Source organism: Pipistrellus kuhlii, unplaced genomic scaffold (assembly GCF_014108245.1).
Source record: "Pipistrellus kuhlii isolate mPipKuh1 unplaced genomic scaffold, mPipKuh1.p scaffold_m20_p_1, whole genome shotgun sequence".
In the NCBI taxonomy this organism is placed as follows: domain Eukaryota; kingdom Metazoa; phylum Chordata; class Mammalia; order Chiroptera; family Vespertilionidae; genus Pipistrellus; species Pipistrellus kuhlii.
The window spans coordinates 11,931,044-11,953,385 of record NW_023425404.1 but is presented as its reverse complement, the minus strand read 5'-3'; the positions used below and the strand labels follow the sequence as shown (position 1 = coordinate 11,953,385).

At 38.9% G+C, this 22,342-nt stretch overlaps 1 protein-coding gene across 8 annotated transcripts in view; it reads left to right on the top strand.

The window, feature by feature from the left end:
• The first annotated feature begins 7,204 nt into the window (after positions 1-7,204).
• Positions 7,205-22,342, top strand: part of YLPM1 (YLP motif containing 1) — a 70,326-nt gene continuing 55,188 nt past the window's right edge. For 2 of the 8 annotated variants that reach the window (XR_004986839.2, XM_036431306.2), the window contains exon 1: positions 7,208-8,229. Coding sequence is in view for 6 of the 8 variants with exons in the window: in XM_036431306.2 (XP_036287199.1) it covers positions 7,375-8,229 (855 nt within the window). In the remaining 2 variants the exon portion in view is untranslated. Of the gene's footprint in view, positions 8,230-11,997; positions 12,082-22,342 lie in introns of those variants that run through there. The other 6 variants (XM_045578661.1, XM_036431296.2, XM_036431332.2 and 3 more) reach the window with 5 other exon arrangements.

The window sequence follows — 22,342 nt, the reverse complement described above, 5'->3', positions numbered from 1 at the left end:
TTCTTATAACTAGAACATAGGGGTAAGTTATCTGTACCACATCTGGGACTAGAGGTACGAGGTGGGAGGGAGCGGGGCCTCATGTGACTTGCTAGAGCACATGTGTCAAACACAAGGCCCGAGGGCCAAATCCGTCCCGCCAGGCCTTGCAATGTGGCCCGCACCGTGCTGTCATCACTGCACTCCGCTGCGTTTCCATCACAATGACAGTTTATGACTGTTCAGTAAACCATTTGGCCCGCGATTTAGGCTGGATTTTAGATTTTGGCCCCTTCTCTGATTGAGTTCGACACCCCTATGCTAGAGAGTTTTGACTTGATCTTGAGGCCAGTAGGGCATATTTAAAAATTTAAATGGGATAAATACATAACATAATCAGAATAGATGCTTTATTTTTTAAATATATTTTATTGATTTCAGAGAGAAAAGGGAGAGAGAGAAACATCCGTGTGAGAGAGAAAGTGATCTGTTTCCTCCAGTACTCACCCTGATCAGGGATCGAATCCGCAGCTTGGGCATGTGCCCTGACTGGAATCCAACCAGTGACCTTTTGGTTCGATGCTCAACCAATTGAGCTACACCAGTCAGGGCAGAATAGATATTTTAAATGATCACAAGGTAGTGTAGGAACAGACAAATAGATCTCTGAAACAATAAAAAGTCCATAAATTCCTATATATTTATGACAATTTGGTATATTGTCAAGTTTGTACTTCAAGTCTAGAAAAAGGATATTGTATTAGGAGGCCAAATAGTGTGGAATCATTCTACTAGGGTTAGAATCTTTATTTATCAATTAATACCTGTATTAGTTGAGCAATCTACATAAACATTTGGTGCCTTTCTTGCAACCTCTTAAATGTTTTGAGTCCTGGCCAGTGTGGCTCAGTTGGTAGAGTGTCATCTCATACATGGAGAGATCAGAGGGTCAATTCCGGGTCATGGCACCTGCCCGGGTTGCAAGCTGAATCACTAATAGGGAGCATGCGGGAGGCAACTGATGGACATTTCTCATCCATGTTTTCCTCCCCCTTTTTCTCTAAAATCAATAAGAACATTTTTTTAATGTTTGGGGGGTGGGGGGAGAATATTTTGTTTAATCCACAAAACAATCCAAATAAGATGGGATTAGATTGAACAGTACCTGGCACAAGTAAGAATTATTCAATAAATGTCAGTAATATTATTACAATGGCAAGTTGGCTATCTCTTGAAAAACACTTTAGATTTCTACTTTATATTCTTCATGAGAATACATTTCAAGTGGATCAAAGATCTAAACTTTATTAATAAGTGTGAATATATTAAAATGATAGATTTCTATGCAAAGTAACTCCCTCAAATATTAAGACAAGTGACTGGCTAGAAAATTTTCATATATATAACAAGTGAAGAAATGGGTAGTCATGGAGTACTTACAAGAGTACAAATAGATATAATCATTTTAAGATAGCAATTTAGCAGGATTGATTAAAATAAAAATTGCAGTTATCCTGTGAGCCTAATTCTATTTTTGTTGTTGTTCTTGTTATTTAAGTATCACACAGGTGATTTCCCATAAAATACATGATCGGTGTGTTATAAATGTGTAGAGAAATATCCACAAATGTACAAGGAATTATATTGAAGGATGTTTAGTATACCACTTTATATCAGAGAAAAACTGAAAAGTATACAATGTTCATAAAAGGGTCCTAACTATGTTAGGTCTATACTATGAAATGCCATGAGCACTTAAAAGAAAGGTGTAGGTTTAAAAATGGGCAAAGGACTTAAGTAGATAGTTCTCCACAGAAAATATGCAAATGGCCAACAAGCACATAAAAAGATGCTCAACATCACTGGTCATTAGGGAAATGCAAATCAAAACCACAATGAAATGCCACCTCACACCTATTTAAAATAGCTACTATTAAGAACAAATATGCCCTGGCTGGCTTGGCTCAGTGGATAGAGCATTAGCCTGTGAACTGAAGGGTCCCAGGTTGAAATTCAGTCAAGGGCACATGTCTGGGGTTGTGGGCTTGATCCCCAATAGGTGTGCAGGTGTCAACTAATCAATGATTTTCATCATTGATGTTTCTATCTCTACCTTTCTCTCTGAAACCAAAATATATATCACAAGACCAGATATCAAGCTATATTAAAAAGCCAGGGTTTGCCAAAAACCGGTTTGGCTCAGTGGATAGAACGTCGGCCAACGGACTGAAGGGTCCTGGGTTCAATTCCGGTCAAGGGCATGTACCTTGGTTGTGGGCACATCCCCAGTAGGTGGTGTGCAAGAGGCAGCTGATCGATGATTTTCTCTCATCGATGTTTCTAACTCTCTATTCCTCTCTCTTCCTCTCTGTAAAAAATCAATAAAATATATTTTAAAAAATAAAAATAAAAAGCCAAGGTTTTCAAAACTGCCTGGTACTGGCACAAGAACAGACATACAGATCAATGGAACAGAACAGAGAACCCAGAAATAGACCCAAGCCCATTATGTTCAATTAATATTTGACAAAGGAGGCAAACGCACACAATGGAGTCAAGTATCTCTTCAATAAATGGTGTTGGAAAATTTGGTCAGATACATGCAAAAAAATGAAACTAGGTCACCAACTTACACCATACACAAAAACAAACTCAAAATGGTTAAAGGACTTAAATGTAAGACAGGAAACCATAAAAATCTTAGAAGACTCCATAGGCAGCACGATATCAGACATGCGTCGTAGCAATATCTACTGATACAGCTCCTAGACCAATGGAAACTAAGGAGAAATAAACAAATAGGACTACAGCAAAGTAAAAAGCTTCTGCACACCAAAAGAAACCAACAAAACAACAAGAAAGCCCACTGCATGGGAGAACATCTTTGCCAATCCTATCCTATATAACAAAAGGCTACTATGCAAATTGAGCGATCAGTGGAATAATCAATTACTATAACACACTGACCACCAGGGGGCAGAAGCTCAACTCAGGAGCTGCCTCCTGGTGATCAGTGCTCAGCCAGAAGCCGGTCTCCCAGCTGGCAAGCACAGCAGAAGTGGAGGGAACCTCTCCCACCTCTGGGGTAGCGCTAAGGATTCCTCGGTGGTCCCAGACTGCGAGGCCACAGTCTGGGCTGAGGGATCCCACCTCCAGTGCACGAATGTAGTGCATTGGGCCTCTAGTTTCAGATAAGGGTTTAGTCTGCAAAATTTACAGGGAACTCATACTACTTAACAAAAGGAAGATAAACACTCCAATCAAAAGATGGGCAAAGGACTAAAGTAGACACTTTTCGAAAGAGGACATACAGAAGGCCTAGAGACTTATAAAAAACATTCTCAAAGTCACTAATCATCCAAGAGAAGCAAATCAAAACAACAATGAGGTACCATCTTACACCTGTCAGAATGGCTGTCATCAACAAATCAACAAACGACTTGTATGCATGCATATTAGCATGACCAGTGGATACACACTGGGGTGATGGGGGCTTGCCCTTGGGGGTGGAGGTGGTGGAGGGGTGTTAATCAGGGGAAAAAGGAGACATGTAATACTTTAAACAAATAAATAAATAATGTGTTGGCAAGGATATAGAAGAATTAAAACTGTTTTGTTTTTTTTAAAGGCAAGTTACTTTATTTAAAATGTGAATTTTGCTTTACTAAATAATTTGGAACATTGTTATGACTTTAGTTGAGAATGATTCTTTTTTTTTTTTTTAACTAAAATACACCCCAATAAATCTCACACCCATCCAGCACCATGCCTAGTTATTAGACTATGTGAAGAATTCTTTTTTTTTTCTTTTTCTTTTTTTAAATATATTTTATTGATTTTTCACAGAGAGGTAAAGAGAGGAGAAAGATAGCTAGACACACCGATGAGAGAGACATCGACCAGCTGCCTCCTGCATACCCCATACCAGGGATGTGCCTGCAACCAATGTACATGCCCACGACCAAAATCGAACCCGGGACCCTTCAGTCCGCAGACCGACACTATCCACTGAGCCAAACCGGTTTCGGCAGTGAAGAATTCTTGACACAATGCACAATGGCATTATTTCCAAGGCCATTTATAGACTTGTTCTGTATGTTGATTGTTGTGATGGTTATTACTCAAATATATTGATTTGTCCAAATGCATTGAAATGTACATAAAATGGGTGCATTTAAAAATATTTTTTTATTGATTTTAGAGAGAGGAAGAGAGAACCATTGATGTGAGAGAGCAACATCAATCAGTTTCTTCCTATGTGCACCTCAACCGGGGATGGAATCCACAACCTGGGTTTGTGCCCTGATCTGGAATAAAACCAGTAACCTTCCATGCACAGGGCATTGCTCAACCAACTGAGTTACAATGGCCAAGGCAAAATGGGTGCATGTTACTGTATGTAAATTATACTTCAGTAAATTAAAAGATAGAAAAGGCATGCAAGAGCCCTGACCTATGTGGCTCAGTTGGTTGAGCATTTTCCATGCACCAAGAGGTTGCTGGTTCAATCCCCAGTGGTCAGGGCACGTGCACAGTTGCACACTCAATCCCCAGTCAGGGCACATTCAAGAAGCAACTGACTGATGTTTCTCTTTCTCTCTAATAGCAATAAAGACATCCTCAGGTGAGGATTAAAAGGGGTGGGTGGGGGGAGCTGGTGGTAAAATACTTAGGAGTTGTACATTGAAAATTGCTAAAAGACAATACAAAGAAATGAAATGATATCCTGATAGAATGATAAATGTTGCAGATATTTAAAAAGAAAAGACATCTACAGATTCTCTGTAATTTCTATCAAAATCCCAATGACATTTGTTGGAAGAAATAGAAAAAACATGCTAGAATGTATGTGGAATCTTGAGATACCAAATGCCAAAACAATCTTGAAAAAGAACAAAGTTGAAGGCCTCACACATCCTTATTTCCAGACACTACTATAAAGCAATAATAATCAAGACAGAGATATAGACCGATGGATCAGAATAGAGAGCCCAGAAATAAACTCTTGCATATATTGTCAAGTGATTGTCAACAAGGGTGCCAAGACTACACAATAGGCTAAGGACAGTCTCTTCAGTGAATGGTATTGGAAAAATTGGATGTGCACATAAAAAGAATGATGTTTGGGTCACCTGATACTATACACAAAAATTAATTCAAAATAGGTTTAAGACCTAAAACCATAAAACTAGAAGAAAACATAGGAGGGAATCTTCAGGACATTGGGTTTGACAATGATTTCTTGACTATGACACCAAAAACACAGTCAACAAATGCAAAAATAGTCAAATGTGACTGCATCAAATTTAAAAGCTGTGCGCCAAAAGGAAACAATAGTAACTAATGGAAATGGGAAAAAATATTTGAAAGTCATGAGTCTGATAAACTCAGGAATTGGTGTAGCCTTATATTCTGTCTTCAAAATAGGTTTCCACTCTTCACAGATTAGTTCCCAGTTGGGCTCTTTGTTATAATGGAATTAAGCCTATTTATTTAATTTGATACGAATTTGACATCTTTACAATTTTTCCTTTTTATTCAGATCACGGTAAGCCTCTTCATTATTTCAAGTCTAATTGTAGTAGCCCACTGGGTTTCTCTTGATTTTCTTGAAGGGCTATCTGGGAAGACCTCACAGAGACTGGAATGTAGTTCAGAAATTGGATGGGTAATATTCTTTTTCATCTGGGTGCTGGTTACACAGTTGTGAATATTCATTAAGCTGTGTGCTTACAATGTGTAATTTTTTAATTTTAAAAAATATATTTTATTGATTTTTTTACAGAGAGAAAGGGAGAGGGAGAGAGAGTTAGAAGCATTGATGAGAGAGAAACATCAACCAGCTGCCTCCAGCACACCCCCTACTGGGGATGTGCCTACAACCAAGGTACATGTCCTTGACAGAATCAAACCTGGGACCCTACAGTCTGCAGGCCAACACTCTATCCACTGAGTCAAATTGGTTAAGGCTAATTTTTTTATTTTTATTGTTGTTAATCCTCACCCGAGGATATTTTTCCATTGATTTTTCATGGAGAGTGAAAGGGAGGGGGAGAGACAGAGAGTGAAACATCAATGTGAGAGAGACACCTTGACTGGAATCCATTTGCCACCTCTCAGTAGATGGTTCACACTCTATCCACTGAACCAAACCAGCCAGGACAAGATGTGTAATTTATATATATGTATATTACACTTCAGCAAAAAGTTAAAAGAAACAAATTCCATTCTGAGAATGAGCAGCTCTTTCTTATGATGAATATTTAGATTTTCCACTTTGCACTCACATCCACCTCCAAAGACAGATAAAGATCTGGGTTGCTCATTAGGAAGCAAGGACAAATCTTTAAATGGCGCACAATTTAATATTCTCAGAGTTAGGTAGCATTTTCAGGATTCAGTGTGTATCAGTTTTGTTTTTCAGTGATTTATTCAAGCTACAGGAGTTCACGTTTAGTATTTTGCTGAGAGATTTGGTTATAATGTAGGTCGGCCTCTCTAGACAAGCTTTGTATCTGTTCCTCGCTATCTTTGCTTTTAGCTGAGACTCTCTAACATGAGTTCTTATGTTGAATTATTGTGAAGAATTCAATTTCTCCCCTTTTATAACTGCTGGTGTTATCTTTCAGATGCCTGCAGGAATTGGTGTAGTCTTATATTCTGTCTTCAAAATACATTTCCACTCTTCACAAATTTGTTCTCAGCTGGGTTCTTTGTTATAATGGAATTAAGCCTATTCATTTAATTTGAGACGAATTTGACATCTTTACAATTTTTCCTCTTTTTATTCAGATCACGGTAAGCCTCTTCATTATTTCAAGTCTAATTTTATCCCACTCCGATAGGATTTTGTATGGCTCGTAGTTTTCTTCGTATAAACTCTACATATTTCTTATCGGAGTTATTTCTATGTGTTTCATGTTTGTTTGTTTTTTCTTTTTTGTTGCCGTTGCGATTGTCGATGGAACCTTTTTAATTTTTAATTTTTTTCCCCCCATTCAAAAATGAACTCCGTGGAGCAATAGGATCTCTACCACCACCCCTTTCCGCGGGGAGACTCTATGGTTCCTCCGTGCTATGACCGCGTTCTACTCGCGCCTACAGTATCCGAACCTGAAGGAAGGTGGCGACCGAGAGTTGCCAAGCAAAGGGCCCCTCTAGCTCGCCTTTGTTCTCCTCTCTGTGGCTACTGCGCAGGCGTAATCGCCCCAGTGCCGACCCCGCCTTCCCGGTCGTGGGCCCAGCTCGGGAGCGCCGGCGCACTGGCGCGCTCCGCTCACACGCTCCGGGGCCTGTAGGCGCCGCGAGTTCCGGCTGTCGCCGCCGCCGCCGCAGCTCCTGGAGGTCGGTTGCGACGAGTAACGGTGCTGGGACGAGCCCTGCGCCTTCTTAGATATGTACCCGAGCTGGGGCCGATATGGCGGGAGCAGCCACTATCCGCCGCCGCCGGTCCCGCCGCCGCCGCCGGTGGCGCTTCCTGAGGCCTCGTCCGGGCCTGGGTACTCGAGCTCGACGACTCCCGCGGCCCCCTCCTCCTCGAGCTTCATGAGCTTCCGCGAACAGCACTTGGCTCAGCTCCAGCAGCTGCAGCAGATTCACCAGAAGCAAATGCAGTGCGTGCTCCAACCCCATCACCTTCCGCCGCCCCCGCCGGTGATGCCCGGGAGCGGCTACGGAGACTGGCAGCCGCCGCCGCCACCGATGCCCCCGCCACCGGGGCCGGCCCTCAGCTATCAGAAACCGCAGCAGTACAAGCACCAGATGCTGCACCACCAACGAGACGGGCCTCCCGGTTTGGGTCCCATGGAGCTGGAATCCCCTCCTGCATCGCCCCCTGTGCCGCCAGGGTCCTATATGCCCCCGTCCCAGTCTTACATGCCCCCACCTCAGCCGCCACCCTCGTACTACCCGCCGGCCTCGTCTCAGCCCTACCTGCCTCCCGCCCAGCCGTCCCCTTCTCAGTCCCCACCTTCCCAATCCTACCTGGCGCCCACTCCTTATCCTCCCTCTTCCTCCTCGCAATCCTACGGGAGCCGTTCCCAGTCCTACTTGCCCCCTTCTCAGGCATCTCCTTCCCGCCCTTCCCAGAGCCATTCTAAATCCCCGCTGCTAGGTCCTCCACCACCATGCACCGCTGCTGGGAATAAGTCAGCTGTCCAGCAAGAGCCTTTGAAGAGTGGTGCCAAGAACAAGAATGCTGAACAGCATCAAGCTGCCCCTGAGCCAGATCCTTCTAAGATGACTCCACAGGTAAGAGAGCAGGTGCCGGAGCCTCACCGTTTCACCTCGAGGGCCCTAAGTGAGCAGGCCTCCCTCCGGGCTTTAACCGGCGCTTAGCCTAATTATGACACTGTGACTAGCTAATGCACACTCCAAAGGATTCCATGAAAGTCAGGGGTCTGACTGCTCCGCTTTTTTAATTACCTAAATGTAGATTATTAAAACTGAAAATGTTTCTAGACACCACAGAGTAGTGAGGTGGCTCAAAAGTTACTTCTTAGATGTATTCCTTGGTTCCCTTTGACCGACTTCTTAGATTTTGTTGCTTTTGCAAATTGTATTTTAAAATGCTTAAAAATTGTATTTTAGACTAAAATTTCCATTTGAGAGACAGCATAAGAAAAGAAGCTTCTGAAAGAACAACTTTATGACCAGTTAGCTTCTTTAAAAGAATTTTTTAGGTGCCACAGACAGCTATCAGCTTCCTGAATTAAAAGGTCTCACCAATTGAAGGATTGAAATCCTGTGCTTATCAGGAGTATCCTAATTATGCTCATTCATATATATATATATATACACACACACACAATATATATAGGGGAGTCTACACATTTGACCCTTTGGGGAGTCGATCGGTCATGTAAGAAATTGACCCATACATGCTTTTCTCACATCACTTAAAGATTTAAGACATGACCAATTTGCTGTATTGGATTGGTGTTATCGTTCATTCCAGAGTAACAGCCTTGGGATTTGGCAAAGGTTAAAAAAAAAAAAAGGAAGTGTGATGCCTCTTTATTCATGAGAGGGCCATTCCTCTAAACTTATATTTGAAGTGATGTTTCCCAGAGAACTGTCAAAGACAGGATAGCAGTAATAAGTTCTTCCGTTTAGAAAGAAGATAGAACTGAAGTGGATAAATTATTTCTTATGATTTCCTAAAATAGACTTTTAGCACTTCCTAATCTACCTTAGATTTCCTAATGAATCAAAAGATCCTTTTAATTTACAAACTCAGATTTACATATCAAAGATTTCCAAAAGATTGGGATGAGGTATTTGAATATTATAGTGGTTTGGCATTAGAAATTAAGAACAGAAATAAGTTGTTTTAAGTAAGCAAAACAACTTGTTTGGCACATCATCAGGAGAAAACACTTAAGGTGCTGGGGTAAAATAGTAGAGGAAGGGATTCTGTTGGCTTACGCTAGAGTACCATCCCACCAGGTTATTTCCCCCAGATTCCTCTATTTTAGAGACAGAATTTGTCTCCTTCCCCACCCCATTCTGAAATTTCCAGTATTGTTGTCAAACACTGTGTTAATTCAAAATATGACCTTTATATCTTCATCTCTACTGGACTGTTTTTCTGGTCTTTTAGAGAGAGAAACAAATTGTTTTATTGGGTGGGGGGAAGGGGATCAAACCTGTCTTTAATATAATACCATGAGCACTGCTTTTGCTTTTCTGCCTTTGAACCCTTGTATATAGTGGACTTATTTTAGTGCTTTGAATATTCAGTACCACCAGTTCTTTGGTGAGAGCCATAAAGAAAGCAGTCGGAAAGAAAGCTATTAAAGATGAGAAGTGTGAATGGACTAATTATCAAAAACAGGCATTGTAAGCCTGTTTAGGCTTTCCTACCTCTACCCTAGAATTCATCCCAACTTCCTCAATCTTTTTTTCCTCTCTATAGTTGTATTGCTTTCATGGCACATCTCATATAGCCAATTAAATGGCTGAGCTGTGAAATCATGCCCCAGCTCAGCCATTTAATTGGTTCTGTTCTAAAGATTGTAAGTCCCTTGCAGACAGGGACTATCTCACTCTCTTTTTATCTCCTGTAGCACCTAGGACAGTACCTTGCAAATTGTAGGCTCTCCACAAAGGTTTGTTGAGTAAGATACAAGAGTTGCATGTCCTAGATTTAGGATGCTTTGGTTTATTAGGTGGTAAATGTTTTCTTCATGCAAATCTCAGATAATTAATCCTATGGCATATTTTTCTTTGATTTATATTCTATTTTTGGAAAATATCATTTAAAACGTGAAAGATTTTAAACATACAGAAGTTCCCACTCCCCCAATCCACAGTTTTGCTTTACTCCGAACATATTAAATGGAAAATTCCTGAAATGCTCAATTTACTGTGCTCTTCTGAGTAGCATTTTGAAATCTTGCTCCATTCTGTCCATCCTTCCTGGAAATGAACTATTCCTTTATCCAGCATTTCCACACTGTATCAACTACTTATCTATTTGCCCATTAGTAGCCCTCTTGGTTAATAGATTAATTGTTGCAGTATTGCCATACTTGTGTTTAAATAATCCTGTTTTACTTAATGGATGCAAACACAGGAATAAAATATTAGCAATTTGGAAATGCCAGAGAAACTGTCAGATGCTTCTTTCAAGTAGAAAGGTGAAAGTTCTCGAGTTAATAAGAAAGGGGGGAAAAATGACATGGTCAGGTTGCTAAGATCTATGGCAAAGACAAATCTTGTATTCGTGAAATTGTGAAGAAGGAAAAATATTTGTGGTAGTTTGCTGAGAGAGTCCACATTTATTGTAACAGTATATTATTATAATTGTCCTATTTTATTGTCAGTCTCTTAGTGTACCTAATTTATAAATTAAACTTTGTCATAGATATGTATGTATAGGGGGAAAACAGTACGTATATAGTTCAGTACTTCCTGCAGTTTAGGCATCCGCTGGGGGACTTGGAGCGTATCTCCTTCACATAAAAGGGACTACTGTACACAAAAGTGAAAATGGTGTGATTCCTCCCCCCCATATACCCAACATTCAGATTCAACAACTCAAGAGTTCGCCATGTTTACTTTACCTAGGACTTTTTTGTTGTTGTTGTTTCTGCTAAAATACTTTAAATCAAATCTTAACTCTCATGTCATTTCATCCTTATATTCTTAGACTCTTTCCAAGAAACAGAGCCTTAGATTAACACTGTAACACCTAGCAAAATTAACAACTGTATACCTGATCCATTCAGAGTTCCCTTACTGTCTCGCCATACTAATGGAATTAAAAATAAATCCTTCATAGCATCCATGCTAAAATTCCCCAATAGATTTAATTATGTTTGGTTAGTTTGTTCAAATCAAGATCCAATATAAATATTTTGGATAATTCTTTGCTGTGGGAGACTGTCCTGTGCATTGTATTATGTGTAGCAGCAGCTCTGTCTCTACCTACTATATGTTACCTTTTTCCCCCGAAAATAAGACAGTGTCTTATATTAATTTTTTCTCCCAAAGTTGCGCTAGGTCTTATTTTCGGGGATGTCTTATCTTTCCATGCGCTAGGTCTTATTTTCAGAGGATGTCTTATTTTCGGGGAAACACGGTATTAGCAGCCCCTCGTTGTGATAACCAGAAATATTTTCAGACATTGCCAATATTCCTTGGGGGAGAAGTGGGAGGGCAAAATCACCCTCAGTTGAGAACCCCAGATTTAACTCAATTTCTTCTGTTCTCTTTTTCTATCCCATGCTATTGAACTTGATGAAAAATCTGTTGGTTGTCCTGTAGAATGTCCTTCATTCTGGATTTGTCTACTGTCTCATGGTGTCATTTGACTTATTCTTCTTTTTTCCGTGTTTTTTTGTAATGTAGAAGTTAACTCTGAAGTTCAACTTTAGATTTAAGCTCAACTTTCTTTTGGCAAGTGTACTTTATAACCTAGGTAATGCTGTGTACTTCATTTATATCCCATTAGGAGACACTCAATGCCTGGTTGTCCCACTGTTGGTGGTGCCAAGATTGATCAGGGGGCGGCAGTCTGGTCCCTCCACTGTAAAGCTTCCCATCAATTTTGCATGTTCCTTCCATCTAGTGGTTCATCCATTGATGTTCTTTGCCTGAGTAAGTTATTTCTTCATTAGAGGCTACAATGTGGTGATTTTTTTCTTCTACATTTATTAAATAGAGTTCTGTAAAGAAATACTTTCACTCATGAACCATGATTGTTTGATTGGAAATACAGTTAGTATAGGAAAGACAGGATAAATGCTTGATATCCTTCCATTTAGTTTCTGGTTTTCAGAGTAAAGCATTGGTGATTTAATGGAATGCATATTTTATTAATAATTAAATTTTCTGTTTCTTTAATGGACTAACTAGGTAAAGTGCATATTAGCTTTTTTTTCATGAGTTGTGATTTTATCCTTTTAGTCTCAAAACTTATTTGGGAAAAGCTGTTGAATTTTTTTTTTTTTTTTTGAGTTTTTAGTCCTTTATTTAATGTTCAAGTACTTTTTGAGTAGCAACTATGTGCCAGGTACTATGCTTAGTATTGAAGATGAAGTGGTAAACACTAGGCCTCATTGACTTGTTCTGATGGGGGGGCGGGGAGGGGGGAAGAAGACATTTAAGTAACTAAGAGAAGAACAGGCTGTTATCACATTATAAAATACAAAATATAGGATTATAAAATATAAAATATCACTCACTTGTTCCATAAAGAATGGGGAAAGGTGAGGTGTGTGTGTGTTTTTTAAGTTCAGGATCCAGCACATAGTAAGTGAAAAACAAATTTTTTGGAGGGGGGTTTCTGGTTACCTCACAATTTCTTTTTTCTTTTTTTAATTTTTTAAATTATTATTATTATTATTTATTTTATATATGTGTCCTTATTCCCCCATTACCCACATCCCCCACTCATGCCCCACCCCCCTGTTATCTGTGTCCATTGATTAGGCTCATATACATGCATATAAGTCCTTTGGTTGATCTCACCCCCTAATCCCCACTGTTCCCTACCTTCCCTGAGGTTTGACCTTATGATTGATATTTCTCTGTCTCTGGATCTATTTTTTTCCCCATCAGTTTATGTTGTTCATTATATTCCACAAATGATTGAGATCATGTGATATTTATATTTCTCTGCCTGGCTTATTTCACTTAGCATAATGTTCTCCATCTCCATCCATGTTGTTGCAAATGATAAGAACTCCTTTTTTACCTCAGTGTAGCATTCCATAGTGTAGATGTACCACAGTTTTTTAATCCACTCATCTGCTGATGGACATTTAGGCTGTTTCCATATCTTAACCATGGTGAATTGTGCTGCTATGAACATAGGAGTGCATATATCTTTTTTTTAAAATATATTTTTATTGATTTTTTATAGAGAGGAAGAGAGAGGGATAGAGAGTTAGAAACATCGATGAGAGAGAATCATCAATCAGCTGCCTCTTGCACACCCCCTGGGGATGTGTCCGCAACCAAGGTACATGCCTTTGACCAGAATCGAACCTGGGACCTTTCAGTCTGCAGGCTGATGCAAAACCGGTTTCGGCATATTGATGTTTCTAGTTTCTTGGGACATATTCCTAGGAGTGGGATCACTTGATCATATATATGGGAGTCCCATTTTTAGTTTTTTGAGGAAACTCCATACTGTTCTTCACATGGCTGCACCAGTCTGCATTTCCACCAGCAGTGCACGAGGATTCCTTTTTCTCCAGCACTTGTCATTTGTTGACTTGTTGATAATAGCCATTCTGAGAGGTGTGAGATGGTACCACATTGTTGTTTTGATTTGCATCTCTCTGTTGATTAGTGACTTTGAGCAGGTTTTCATATGCCTCTTGGCCTTCCTTCTGTCTTCTTTCAAAAAGTGTCTATTTAGACCAGTTGCCCATTTTTTGATTGGGTTGTTTATCTTCTTTTTGTTAAGCTGCATGAGTTCTCTGTAAATGGAGCTTAAACCCTTATCATTGATATCATTGGCAAATATGTTCTTCCATGCAGTGGGTTTTCTTGTTGTTTTATTGATGGTTTCATTTGCTGTGCAAAAGCTTTTTATTGGGTCGGCAACTAAGTAATTGCGGATTTAAAAAATTTTTTCATGGAACTAAATAACTTTATTCTGTAATGTATTGCCCATTTTGATCAATGACCTTTTGCCATCTTTCAGGCAGCATCATAATCCCACGTTCAAAAAACTTCTGGTTTTTATTAGCAAAAAACTGAATCAGGTACGATTTGACATCATCATCATTATTGAAATTTTTACCATTCAAGGAGTTTTGTAAAGATCGAAACAAAAAGTAATCAGATGGTGCAAGGTCAGGACTATATGGTGGATGTGGCAAAACATCCCAACCAAGCTCCATTAATTTTTTGCCGAGTGACCAAAGATGTGTGTGGCCTTGCATTGTCATGATGGAATACAACACCTTTTCGATTTGTCAATTCGGGCCGCTTTTCTTCAACTGCATTGTTTAATTTCGTTAGTTGTTCAATGTAGACATCAGAATTGATCGTTCGGTTGGGTGGTAAGAGTTCAAAGTAGACAATTCCTTTGTAATCCCACCAAACTGATAACAAAACCTTCTTTTGATGAATATCAGCTTTTGATGTTTGAGTTGGTTCACCTGGCCTGCTCCACGATCTTTTCCACTTGATATTGTTGTAAACAACCCATTTTTCATCGCCAGTTATCAGTCGTTTTAAAAAATGGATAATTTTCATTACGTTTCTTTAGCAAATCGCAGCTGCTAATGTGTTGCGTTAACTGTGATTCTTTCAGTTCGTGAGGAACCCATGTATCGAGTTTTTGAACATAGCCAAGTTGTTTTAAGTGATTTTCAATGCATGCATGTGATACATGAAGCTTCTCTGCAATCTCACGCGTTGTACTGTGACAGTCTGAATTGATTATTGCTTTGATTAGGGCGTCATCAACTTCAACTGGACGACCAGAGCGTTTTTCATCTTTGAGTGAAAAATCACCAGAACGAAATTTGGCAAACCAATTTTGACACTGCCGTTCTTTTAAGGCTTCGTCACCATAAACAGCACATAACTTTTTATGAGCTTGCGATGCGTTTTTCCCTTTGCGGAAATAAAAAAGCAAGATATGACGAAAATGTTCCTTTTGATTTTCCATTTTTCAACAAACGCCAAACGAAAACTACAAAACAGATCAAAAAACTTTTTTTACTGATTAACAGCTGAATAGCCAACTATCAAATAACAAAATGTGTTTTACATTTGTACTATGTCTGCAAACCTAAAAATTCAACTGAAGCCATATATGTGTGAAACCCGCAATTACTTAGCTGCCGACCCAATATTTTGATGTAGTCCCATTTGTTTATTTTCTCATTAGTTTCCATTGCCCTAGGAGCAGTATCAGTGGAGAAATTGCTTTGGGGTATGGCAGAGATTTTTCTGCCTATAGATTCTTTTAGTATTTTCATGGTTTTCCATCTTATGTTTAAGTCCTCGATCCATTTTGAGTTTATTTTTGTGTATGGTGTAAGTTGGTGGTCTAGTTTCATTTTTTTGCATCTATCTGTCCAATTTTCCCAACACCATTTATTTTATTTTTATATATTTTTTAAAAATATATATTTTATTGATTTTTTACAGAGAGGAAGGGAGAGGGATAGAGAGCTAGAAACATTGATGGGAGAGAAACATTGACCAGCTGCCTCTTGCACACCCCCTACTAGGGATATGCCCGCAACCAATGTACATGCCCTTGACAGGAATCAAACCTGGGATCTTTCAGTCCTCAGACCGACTCTCTATCTACTGAGCCAAACCAATTTCGGCCCAACACCATTTATTGAAGAGACTGCCTTGACTCCATTGTATGTTCATGCCTCCTTTGTCAAATATTAATTGAACATAGTGCTTTGGGTCGATTCCTGGGTTCTCTATTCTATACCATTGGTATATATGTATGTTCTTGTGCCAATATTACGCAGTTTTGAGAACAGTGGTTTTTTAATACAGCTTGATATATGATATTGAGATCCCACCTACTTTGTTCTTCTTTCTCATGATTGCTGTAGTTATTCGGCGTCTTTTTTTATTCCAGATGAATTTTTGGAAAGTTCGTTCTAGGCCTGTGAAATATGCCGTTGGTAAAGTAAAATAAAATGGGAAGTGCATTGAATTTATAGATTGCTTTGGGTAGTATGGACATTTTGATGTTGATTTTACCAATCCATGAACACGGTATGTTGTTCCATCTGTTTATGTCTTTCTCTATCTCTTTTTTCAGTTTCGTGTAGTTTTCCGTGTATAGGTCTTTTACTTCCTTAGTTAAGTTTATTCCTAGGTATCTTAATTTTTTTTTTGTGCATTGGTAAATGGGATAACAAGTATTTTTTTTTAAATGATTGGATATAGGAGGGACTTCTAACCTAGTTGAAGAGGCCTCCCTTTTTAAGTGATATTTAAGTGAACCCAAAGAATGGGTAGGAATTGCCAAAACCGGTTTGGCTCAATGGATAGAGTGTTGGACTGCAGACTGAAGGATCCCGGGTTCAATTTCGGTCAAGGGCATGTACCTTGGTTGCGGGCACATCCACAGTGGGGGACGTGCAGGAGACAGCTATCGATGATTCTCTCTCATCAATGTTTCTAGCTCTCTATCCCTCTCTCTTCCTCTCTGTAAAAAATCAATTAAAAAAAAAAAAAAAAGAATGGGTAGGAATTAACCAGAGTTCAAGAAATTAAGTTTAGTAAGGCATACTAAAATCTGAGGGTGATGGTTGTAGGCATAACCAGATTAGGAAGGGCCTATCATGACTATCCTAAGGGCAGTAGGAAAGTAGTGAGAGATTTTATATAGCCAAATGTGACAGATTGGCATTTGAAAAAATTCACTGTTTGCAATATAGAGAGTAGACTCAAAAGGAACAGGAGTGATTTATAGAGAATATTTAATAAATAATTCAGGCAAGAGATATTAATGGCTACCATGGCCAGTTTTGCTCAGGGATTAGAGTGTGGACCCTCAGACCTAAGGGTTGTGGGAGGCAACCAATAGATGTGTCTCTCTCATGTTGATACCTCTCTCTCTCTCTCTCCCTCCCTCTCTCTCTCTCCCTCCCTCCCTCCCTCTCCTTCCTGTCTCATTCTCCCTTTCCCCTTTCTTTCACTCTCTAAAAATGAATGAAAAAATATCCTCATTCCTCAATGAGAATTAAAAAGAGAAAGATATTGTAATAGTGGCTTAGACTTGGATGGTGATCCTGGAGATGGAGAAAAGTGGAAGACTAGAGAAATGTTTAGGTGCTAAACTCCAATTGATTGAATGATATTAGAGAGGAAGGCATCAATGATGATGTCTGGCTTTGTAGAATAGACTGCTGGGTGGATGATGATCCCATTTATTAATAAAATAGGAGAACCTGGAGAAGTAGTTAGAACCAGTCTGGGAATGAGGGGGAAATGATGAGTTAAGTTTTAGATCTACTGAGTTTCAAGTGTTTTTTTTAAAAATATATTTTTATTGATTTTGTACAGAGAGGAAGGGAGAGAGATAGTTAGAAACATCGATGAGGGTCATTGATCAGCTGCCTCTTGCACACCCCTCACATAATAATCCAAAGGGAGATGTCCAATTGGAAGTTAGATATAGGTTGGAATCTAGAAGGGAGATCTGGGAAACATGATAGACTTGTGAGTCATCAGCATAAAAATGGTATTTGAAGTGTGTAGGTAAGAATAGAGGTTAATGGGCATTGAGCCTAGCCTCACAGAATCTCGGTATCTCGGGGAACCAGCAGGAAAAAACGGCCACTTAGATGGATGGAAAATGAGGACAGTGTAGTGCCACAGGGGTAAAGGGAAGACTGTTTCTACGAGGAGGGAGTGGCCAGTGTGTCATGTACTGCTGAGAGGTTGAGCAAGATAAAGACTTTGAGTTATATTTTGTATTTATTGACATGTAGATTATTGTTGACCTTGGCGGGAGCAATTTCATAGTGACTGAAGCCATATTGCATTGATTTGAGGAGCGATGGAAGGTGAGGAAATGGGGATGGTGAGTATAGACCACTCTTTCAAGAAGTTTGACTGAAGGAGAGAGAATGAGGGCAAAGGCTGGAGGAAGAAGTGACGTAAAGAAGCTTTTTTTTTTTTTTTTTTTAAAGATGGAACTAAGATTATCTGGTGACTTTAATTTCTTGGAGTAGATTGTAAATCTCAAAAATACAGAAAATAAATATATTTTAAATAAATTTTTTAAATGGAAATCTAATATCAGATTCTCCCTCCTCCCCTTCACTTTAGGATATAAAAGACATAATACATTTAGTTTTATAGGCGTTTATAATAATAAACCTGTATAGGCAAGGCCTCAAATTAATTTTTTAAAGCTCTCTCACTCTCGCTTTCTCATTCTCTTTCTTATTTTCTTTCTCATTCTCTTTATATTTCCCTACTTGAAAAATTATTTGGTGCCTAGTTCATAACTGTACTTACTGGTAGCCATCAGTCAGTATGTGCTTGGTGAATAAATTAGCACGTTTTTTGAGTAATGATATTTGTGAAAAATAATTCTTGCATCCTAACTTTTTAATTCCATTCAATCTCTTTCTTTAAAAAATAAATTTTTATTGATTTCAGAGAGGAAGGAAGAGGGAGAGAGATAGAAACATCAGTGATGAGAGAGAATCATTGACCGGCTGCCTCCTGCATGCCCCACACTGAGGATCAAGCCCAAAACCCAGGCAATTGCTCTTACTGGAAATTGCACCGTGACCTGGCTCATAGATGGATGCTCAACCACTTAGCCACACTGGCCAAGGCAAAAAAAAATTTTTTAATATGACATATGCTGTGATTTGACCTGATTTGTGAGCTAACATTCCATATGAGATGGAGTTGTGTGATATGATGGGACATTTAGAAGAATCGGGTACTATTCAGCTTCATTAGCAAGTCTAGGCAGATTTTATTCCTTTCTAAAATAAAAGTAAATCATCCTTCTTGGGGTCACTGAAGGTATTTTTTTTAATGATGTCATCATTATTCATTTGGAGAGCTTTAAGAATGTGTCCAAACTTAGTCCTAGGATTGAATTAAACATGCTTCCTCCTTATTGGGTTCATATTAAGTAGAAATTGACCTACAGTGCCTTCTGTCAGTAAACTGGCAATTACTTGAGCTTCTAATAAGGTGTTTAACCCTGTACGAAGTCTAAGACAAAGATAGGAAGCATGAAATAAGGAAGGTGCAAATTCATAAAGAATCTTCATCTTTGTAACTATTAGTTTCTAGTTTGTGACAGTTTGCATCTTTGTATCTTTTGGTGATGTTTCAAAGCAACCAAAAAAAAAGAAACTTTTAACTTCTACTAGAAACAGATTTATTTGCTTTTCTTAAACTGAAAGGTAAACCTATTGCTATTTTTATAAAATAAGAAAAAAAGATTGAAAATGTTTTCATACTGTATTATTATTAACTATCATGATCACTGTACTATTTTGATGGATTGCTTATTTTTACGATTGATTGGTAAAAACAATTATATCCTGGAAGCTGATGATTATATGTACTGTATGATAATTAAAAACAAAACCCCAATTATAACCTAAACTTCAAAATGGAGTTAGTGAGATAAAATGTATTCTTCCCAGTGGATTGGAGCATAGAAATGAATGGCCTATAGCAGTGGTCGGCAAACTCATTAGTCAACAGAGCCAAATATTAACAGTACGACGATTGAAATTTCTTTTATGAGCCAAATTTTTGTAACTTAAACTTCTTCTAACACCACCTCTTCAAAATAGACTTGCCCAGGCCGTGGTATTTTGTGAAAGAGCCATACTCAAGGGGCCAAAGAACCACATGTGGCTTGCAAGCCGCAGTTTGCCAACTATGGGCCTAAGAGAGATGTCTTCAATTGATTAACAGCAATTTATTGACATTCTACAGTATGGTCCAACACTGTATGTTTAAGCACCAGATTTAAGAAAAGAGTGAAACATTAATCTTCTAAGAAAATTATCCTATGAGTGGTAAAAATATAACAAAACAGTATGTTAAATGAGAGTTTGTATATATTATGTATATTTTATGCATTTGCTTCCATATAGAAAATTGGGGAAGTATACAATAAAATATTAGCAATATAAAATATTCTGGTTATCCAACAATAATGAATCACAGTGAATGCCAATAAAATGAATCCATTTAACATAGAGACCAAAAATTTATTGTAAAATATTTTTTTGGGATATAATCTAGAAAAAACAGCTAAAAAATCATGAAGACCCTGTACATATGTGTGTCATGTATGTGCCTAAATCCCACCTATAAATAAAGCTCTGTCAGAGCTACAGAAAAAAAAAAAATCATAAAGAGCCGAAACCAGTTTGGTTCAGTGGATGGAGTGTCGGCCTGCGGACTGAAGGGTCCCAGGTTTGATTCCGGTTGGGGGCATATGCCTTGGTTGCAGGCACATCCCCAGTGAGGGGTTTGCAGGGGTTGGATGGTCAATGTTTCTCTCTCATCGATATTTCTAGCTCTCTATCCCTCTCCCTTCCTCTCTATAAAAAAATCAATAAAATATATATTTTTTTAAAATCATAAAGAATGGCTGAGTCTTAGAATGAACAAAAAATAAATATAAATTATATTTCCATGCTATAATTTTTTTAACAAATGATTTGGCAACATTATATATCATCTTTTATTTAGTTTTTGGATATACTGAAAAACCATTTTAGGGATTTATCAGTTTTACCAGGCCATTTTTCAACCTTTGATAGTCAAACATTCTCTTTTGTAGTTCCTATTATAAAAGTTACTAGTGGCTCAGTGTGCAAAATTCATGCACATTAAAAGGGAATTAGAGGAAATATTTTATTTATTTATTTTTTTAGTTTAAAAAAATTTTTTTTTAAATTAAATTATTATCTTTGTACATATACCACCCCCCCCCCCATACATGCTAGAGGGAATATTTTAATATCACTATTATATCCTGTTAGAGTCTGGGCTGGCACCCATGGGGAAGCAGTGTCAAGTCCCTGCCCACCTGCGTGCATCTCGCGCCTGCAGTGCATGGTGCCTCCTGTGATGGGTCTTTATGGCATGAGGGTGTCACGACCACAGGCTTTTTATATATAGGAATTTTATATATATGAAAATCCATGCACTGGAGGGGGGCTCAGCCTGGCCTGCCCCCTCTCACAGTTCAGAAGCCCTCAGGGGCGGAAGGTGACCCTGCGATCAGGGGAAGGCGAGACCCCCGTCACACCTTTGCTGCCGCCACTACTGGCAGTGCAAGCCTCGGCTAACCCTGCTTACCTGAGCCTCGGGCGACCCTGGGAGGCTGGGCAGCTACCATCTGAGGCTTGCCTGCACCTTGGGCATTGGCTGGGCAGCCAACATCTGAGACTTGCCTGTGACTCGGGCTGGCCTCGGGGTGCTGGGGGCTGAGAGGACTGGGGTACTCTGGAGGAGGGCTCACAAAGCTAGACTGGACCTACTTGGGGGCGGGCCCAGCTGTGCTTCATGCCTGCTGCCCCGGCAGGGTTAAGGGGACTGGGCACCACCATCTTGTGGCTGTGGGTGCCACCATCTTTGAGGGTGTGACAGTTAGTTAGCATATTCCCTTAATGGCTGTAGAAGCTGCCATCTTTGTGAGGGTGTGATGGTCAATTAGTATATTCCCTCTTTATTAACCAGTAGGACTTTTGTTAAATCCTCAGCTCTCAGTAATGAGTTTCAAAGTTTTCCAACATCACATTTTATCAAATCCTGCATCCTAAAATAAAACACCAAACACACAAATTCTGCATCCTTATAATTATAGTAGAAATATATGCTGTTGTTAATTATAGACATATACAGGGCAGTATATTAGTGAATATTTTAGTGATATGACAACTTTTTTTCCTTATTCAACTTTATAACCATGGAGATTATATAGTGACTCCTGGGATAATGAAGATCCTGTAGTTATTTGAGTGGTAAGATTTTTTTTGCTGATTTAAACAATTAGTTATTGCTTTTTTTTATGCAGTCATTTATCTTTATTTGAATATTTTGTTCTATCCAGTCACCAGGAACTATAAAGTAACCAAGAACACTGAATTAGTTACTACTGAACCATTGCTCCTAAGGTAAATGCAGGGTTATGTTCCTGTGAGCCTTTGGTCACATTTTCATCAGCTAATCAAGGCGTAATCTTGATTTATGTGTGTTTCTGTCTAAAGACCCTTATTTAATATATATTGTTGATTCATTAAAATTGATTTCACAGCTAGCAACACTAACATATGCATGAATGAAGCTTCATATAACATTTTATTTTTTATAATTTTAATCTTTATTGTTCAGATTATTATAATTGTTTCTCCTTTTTTCC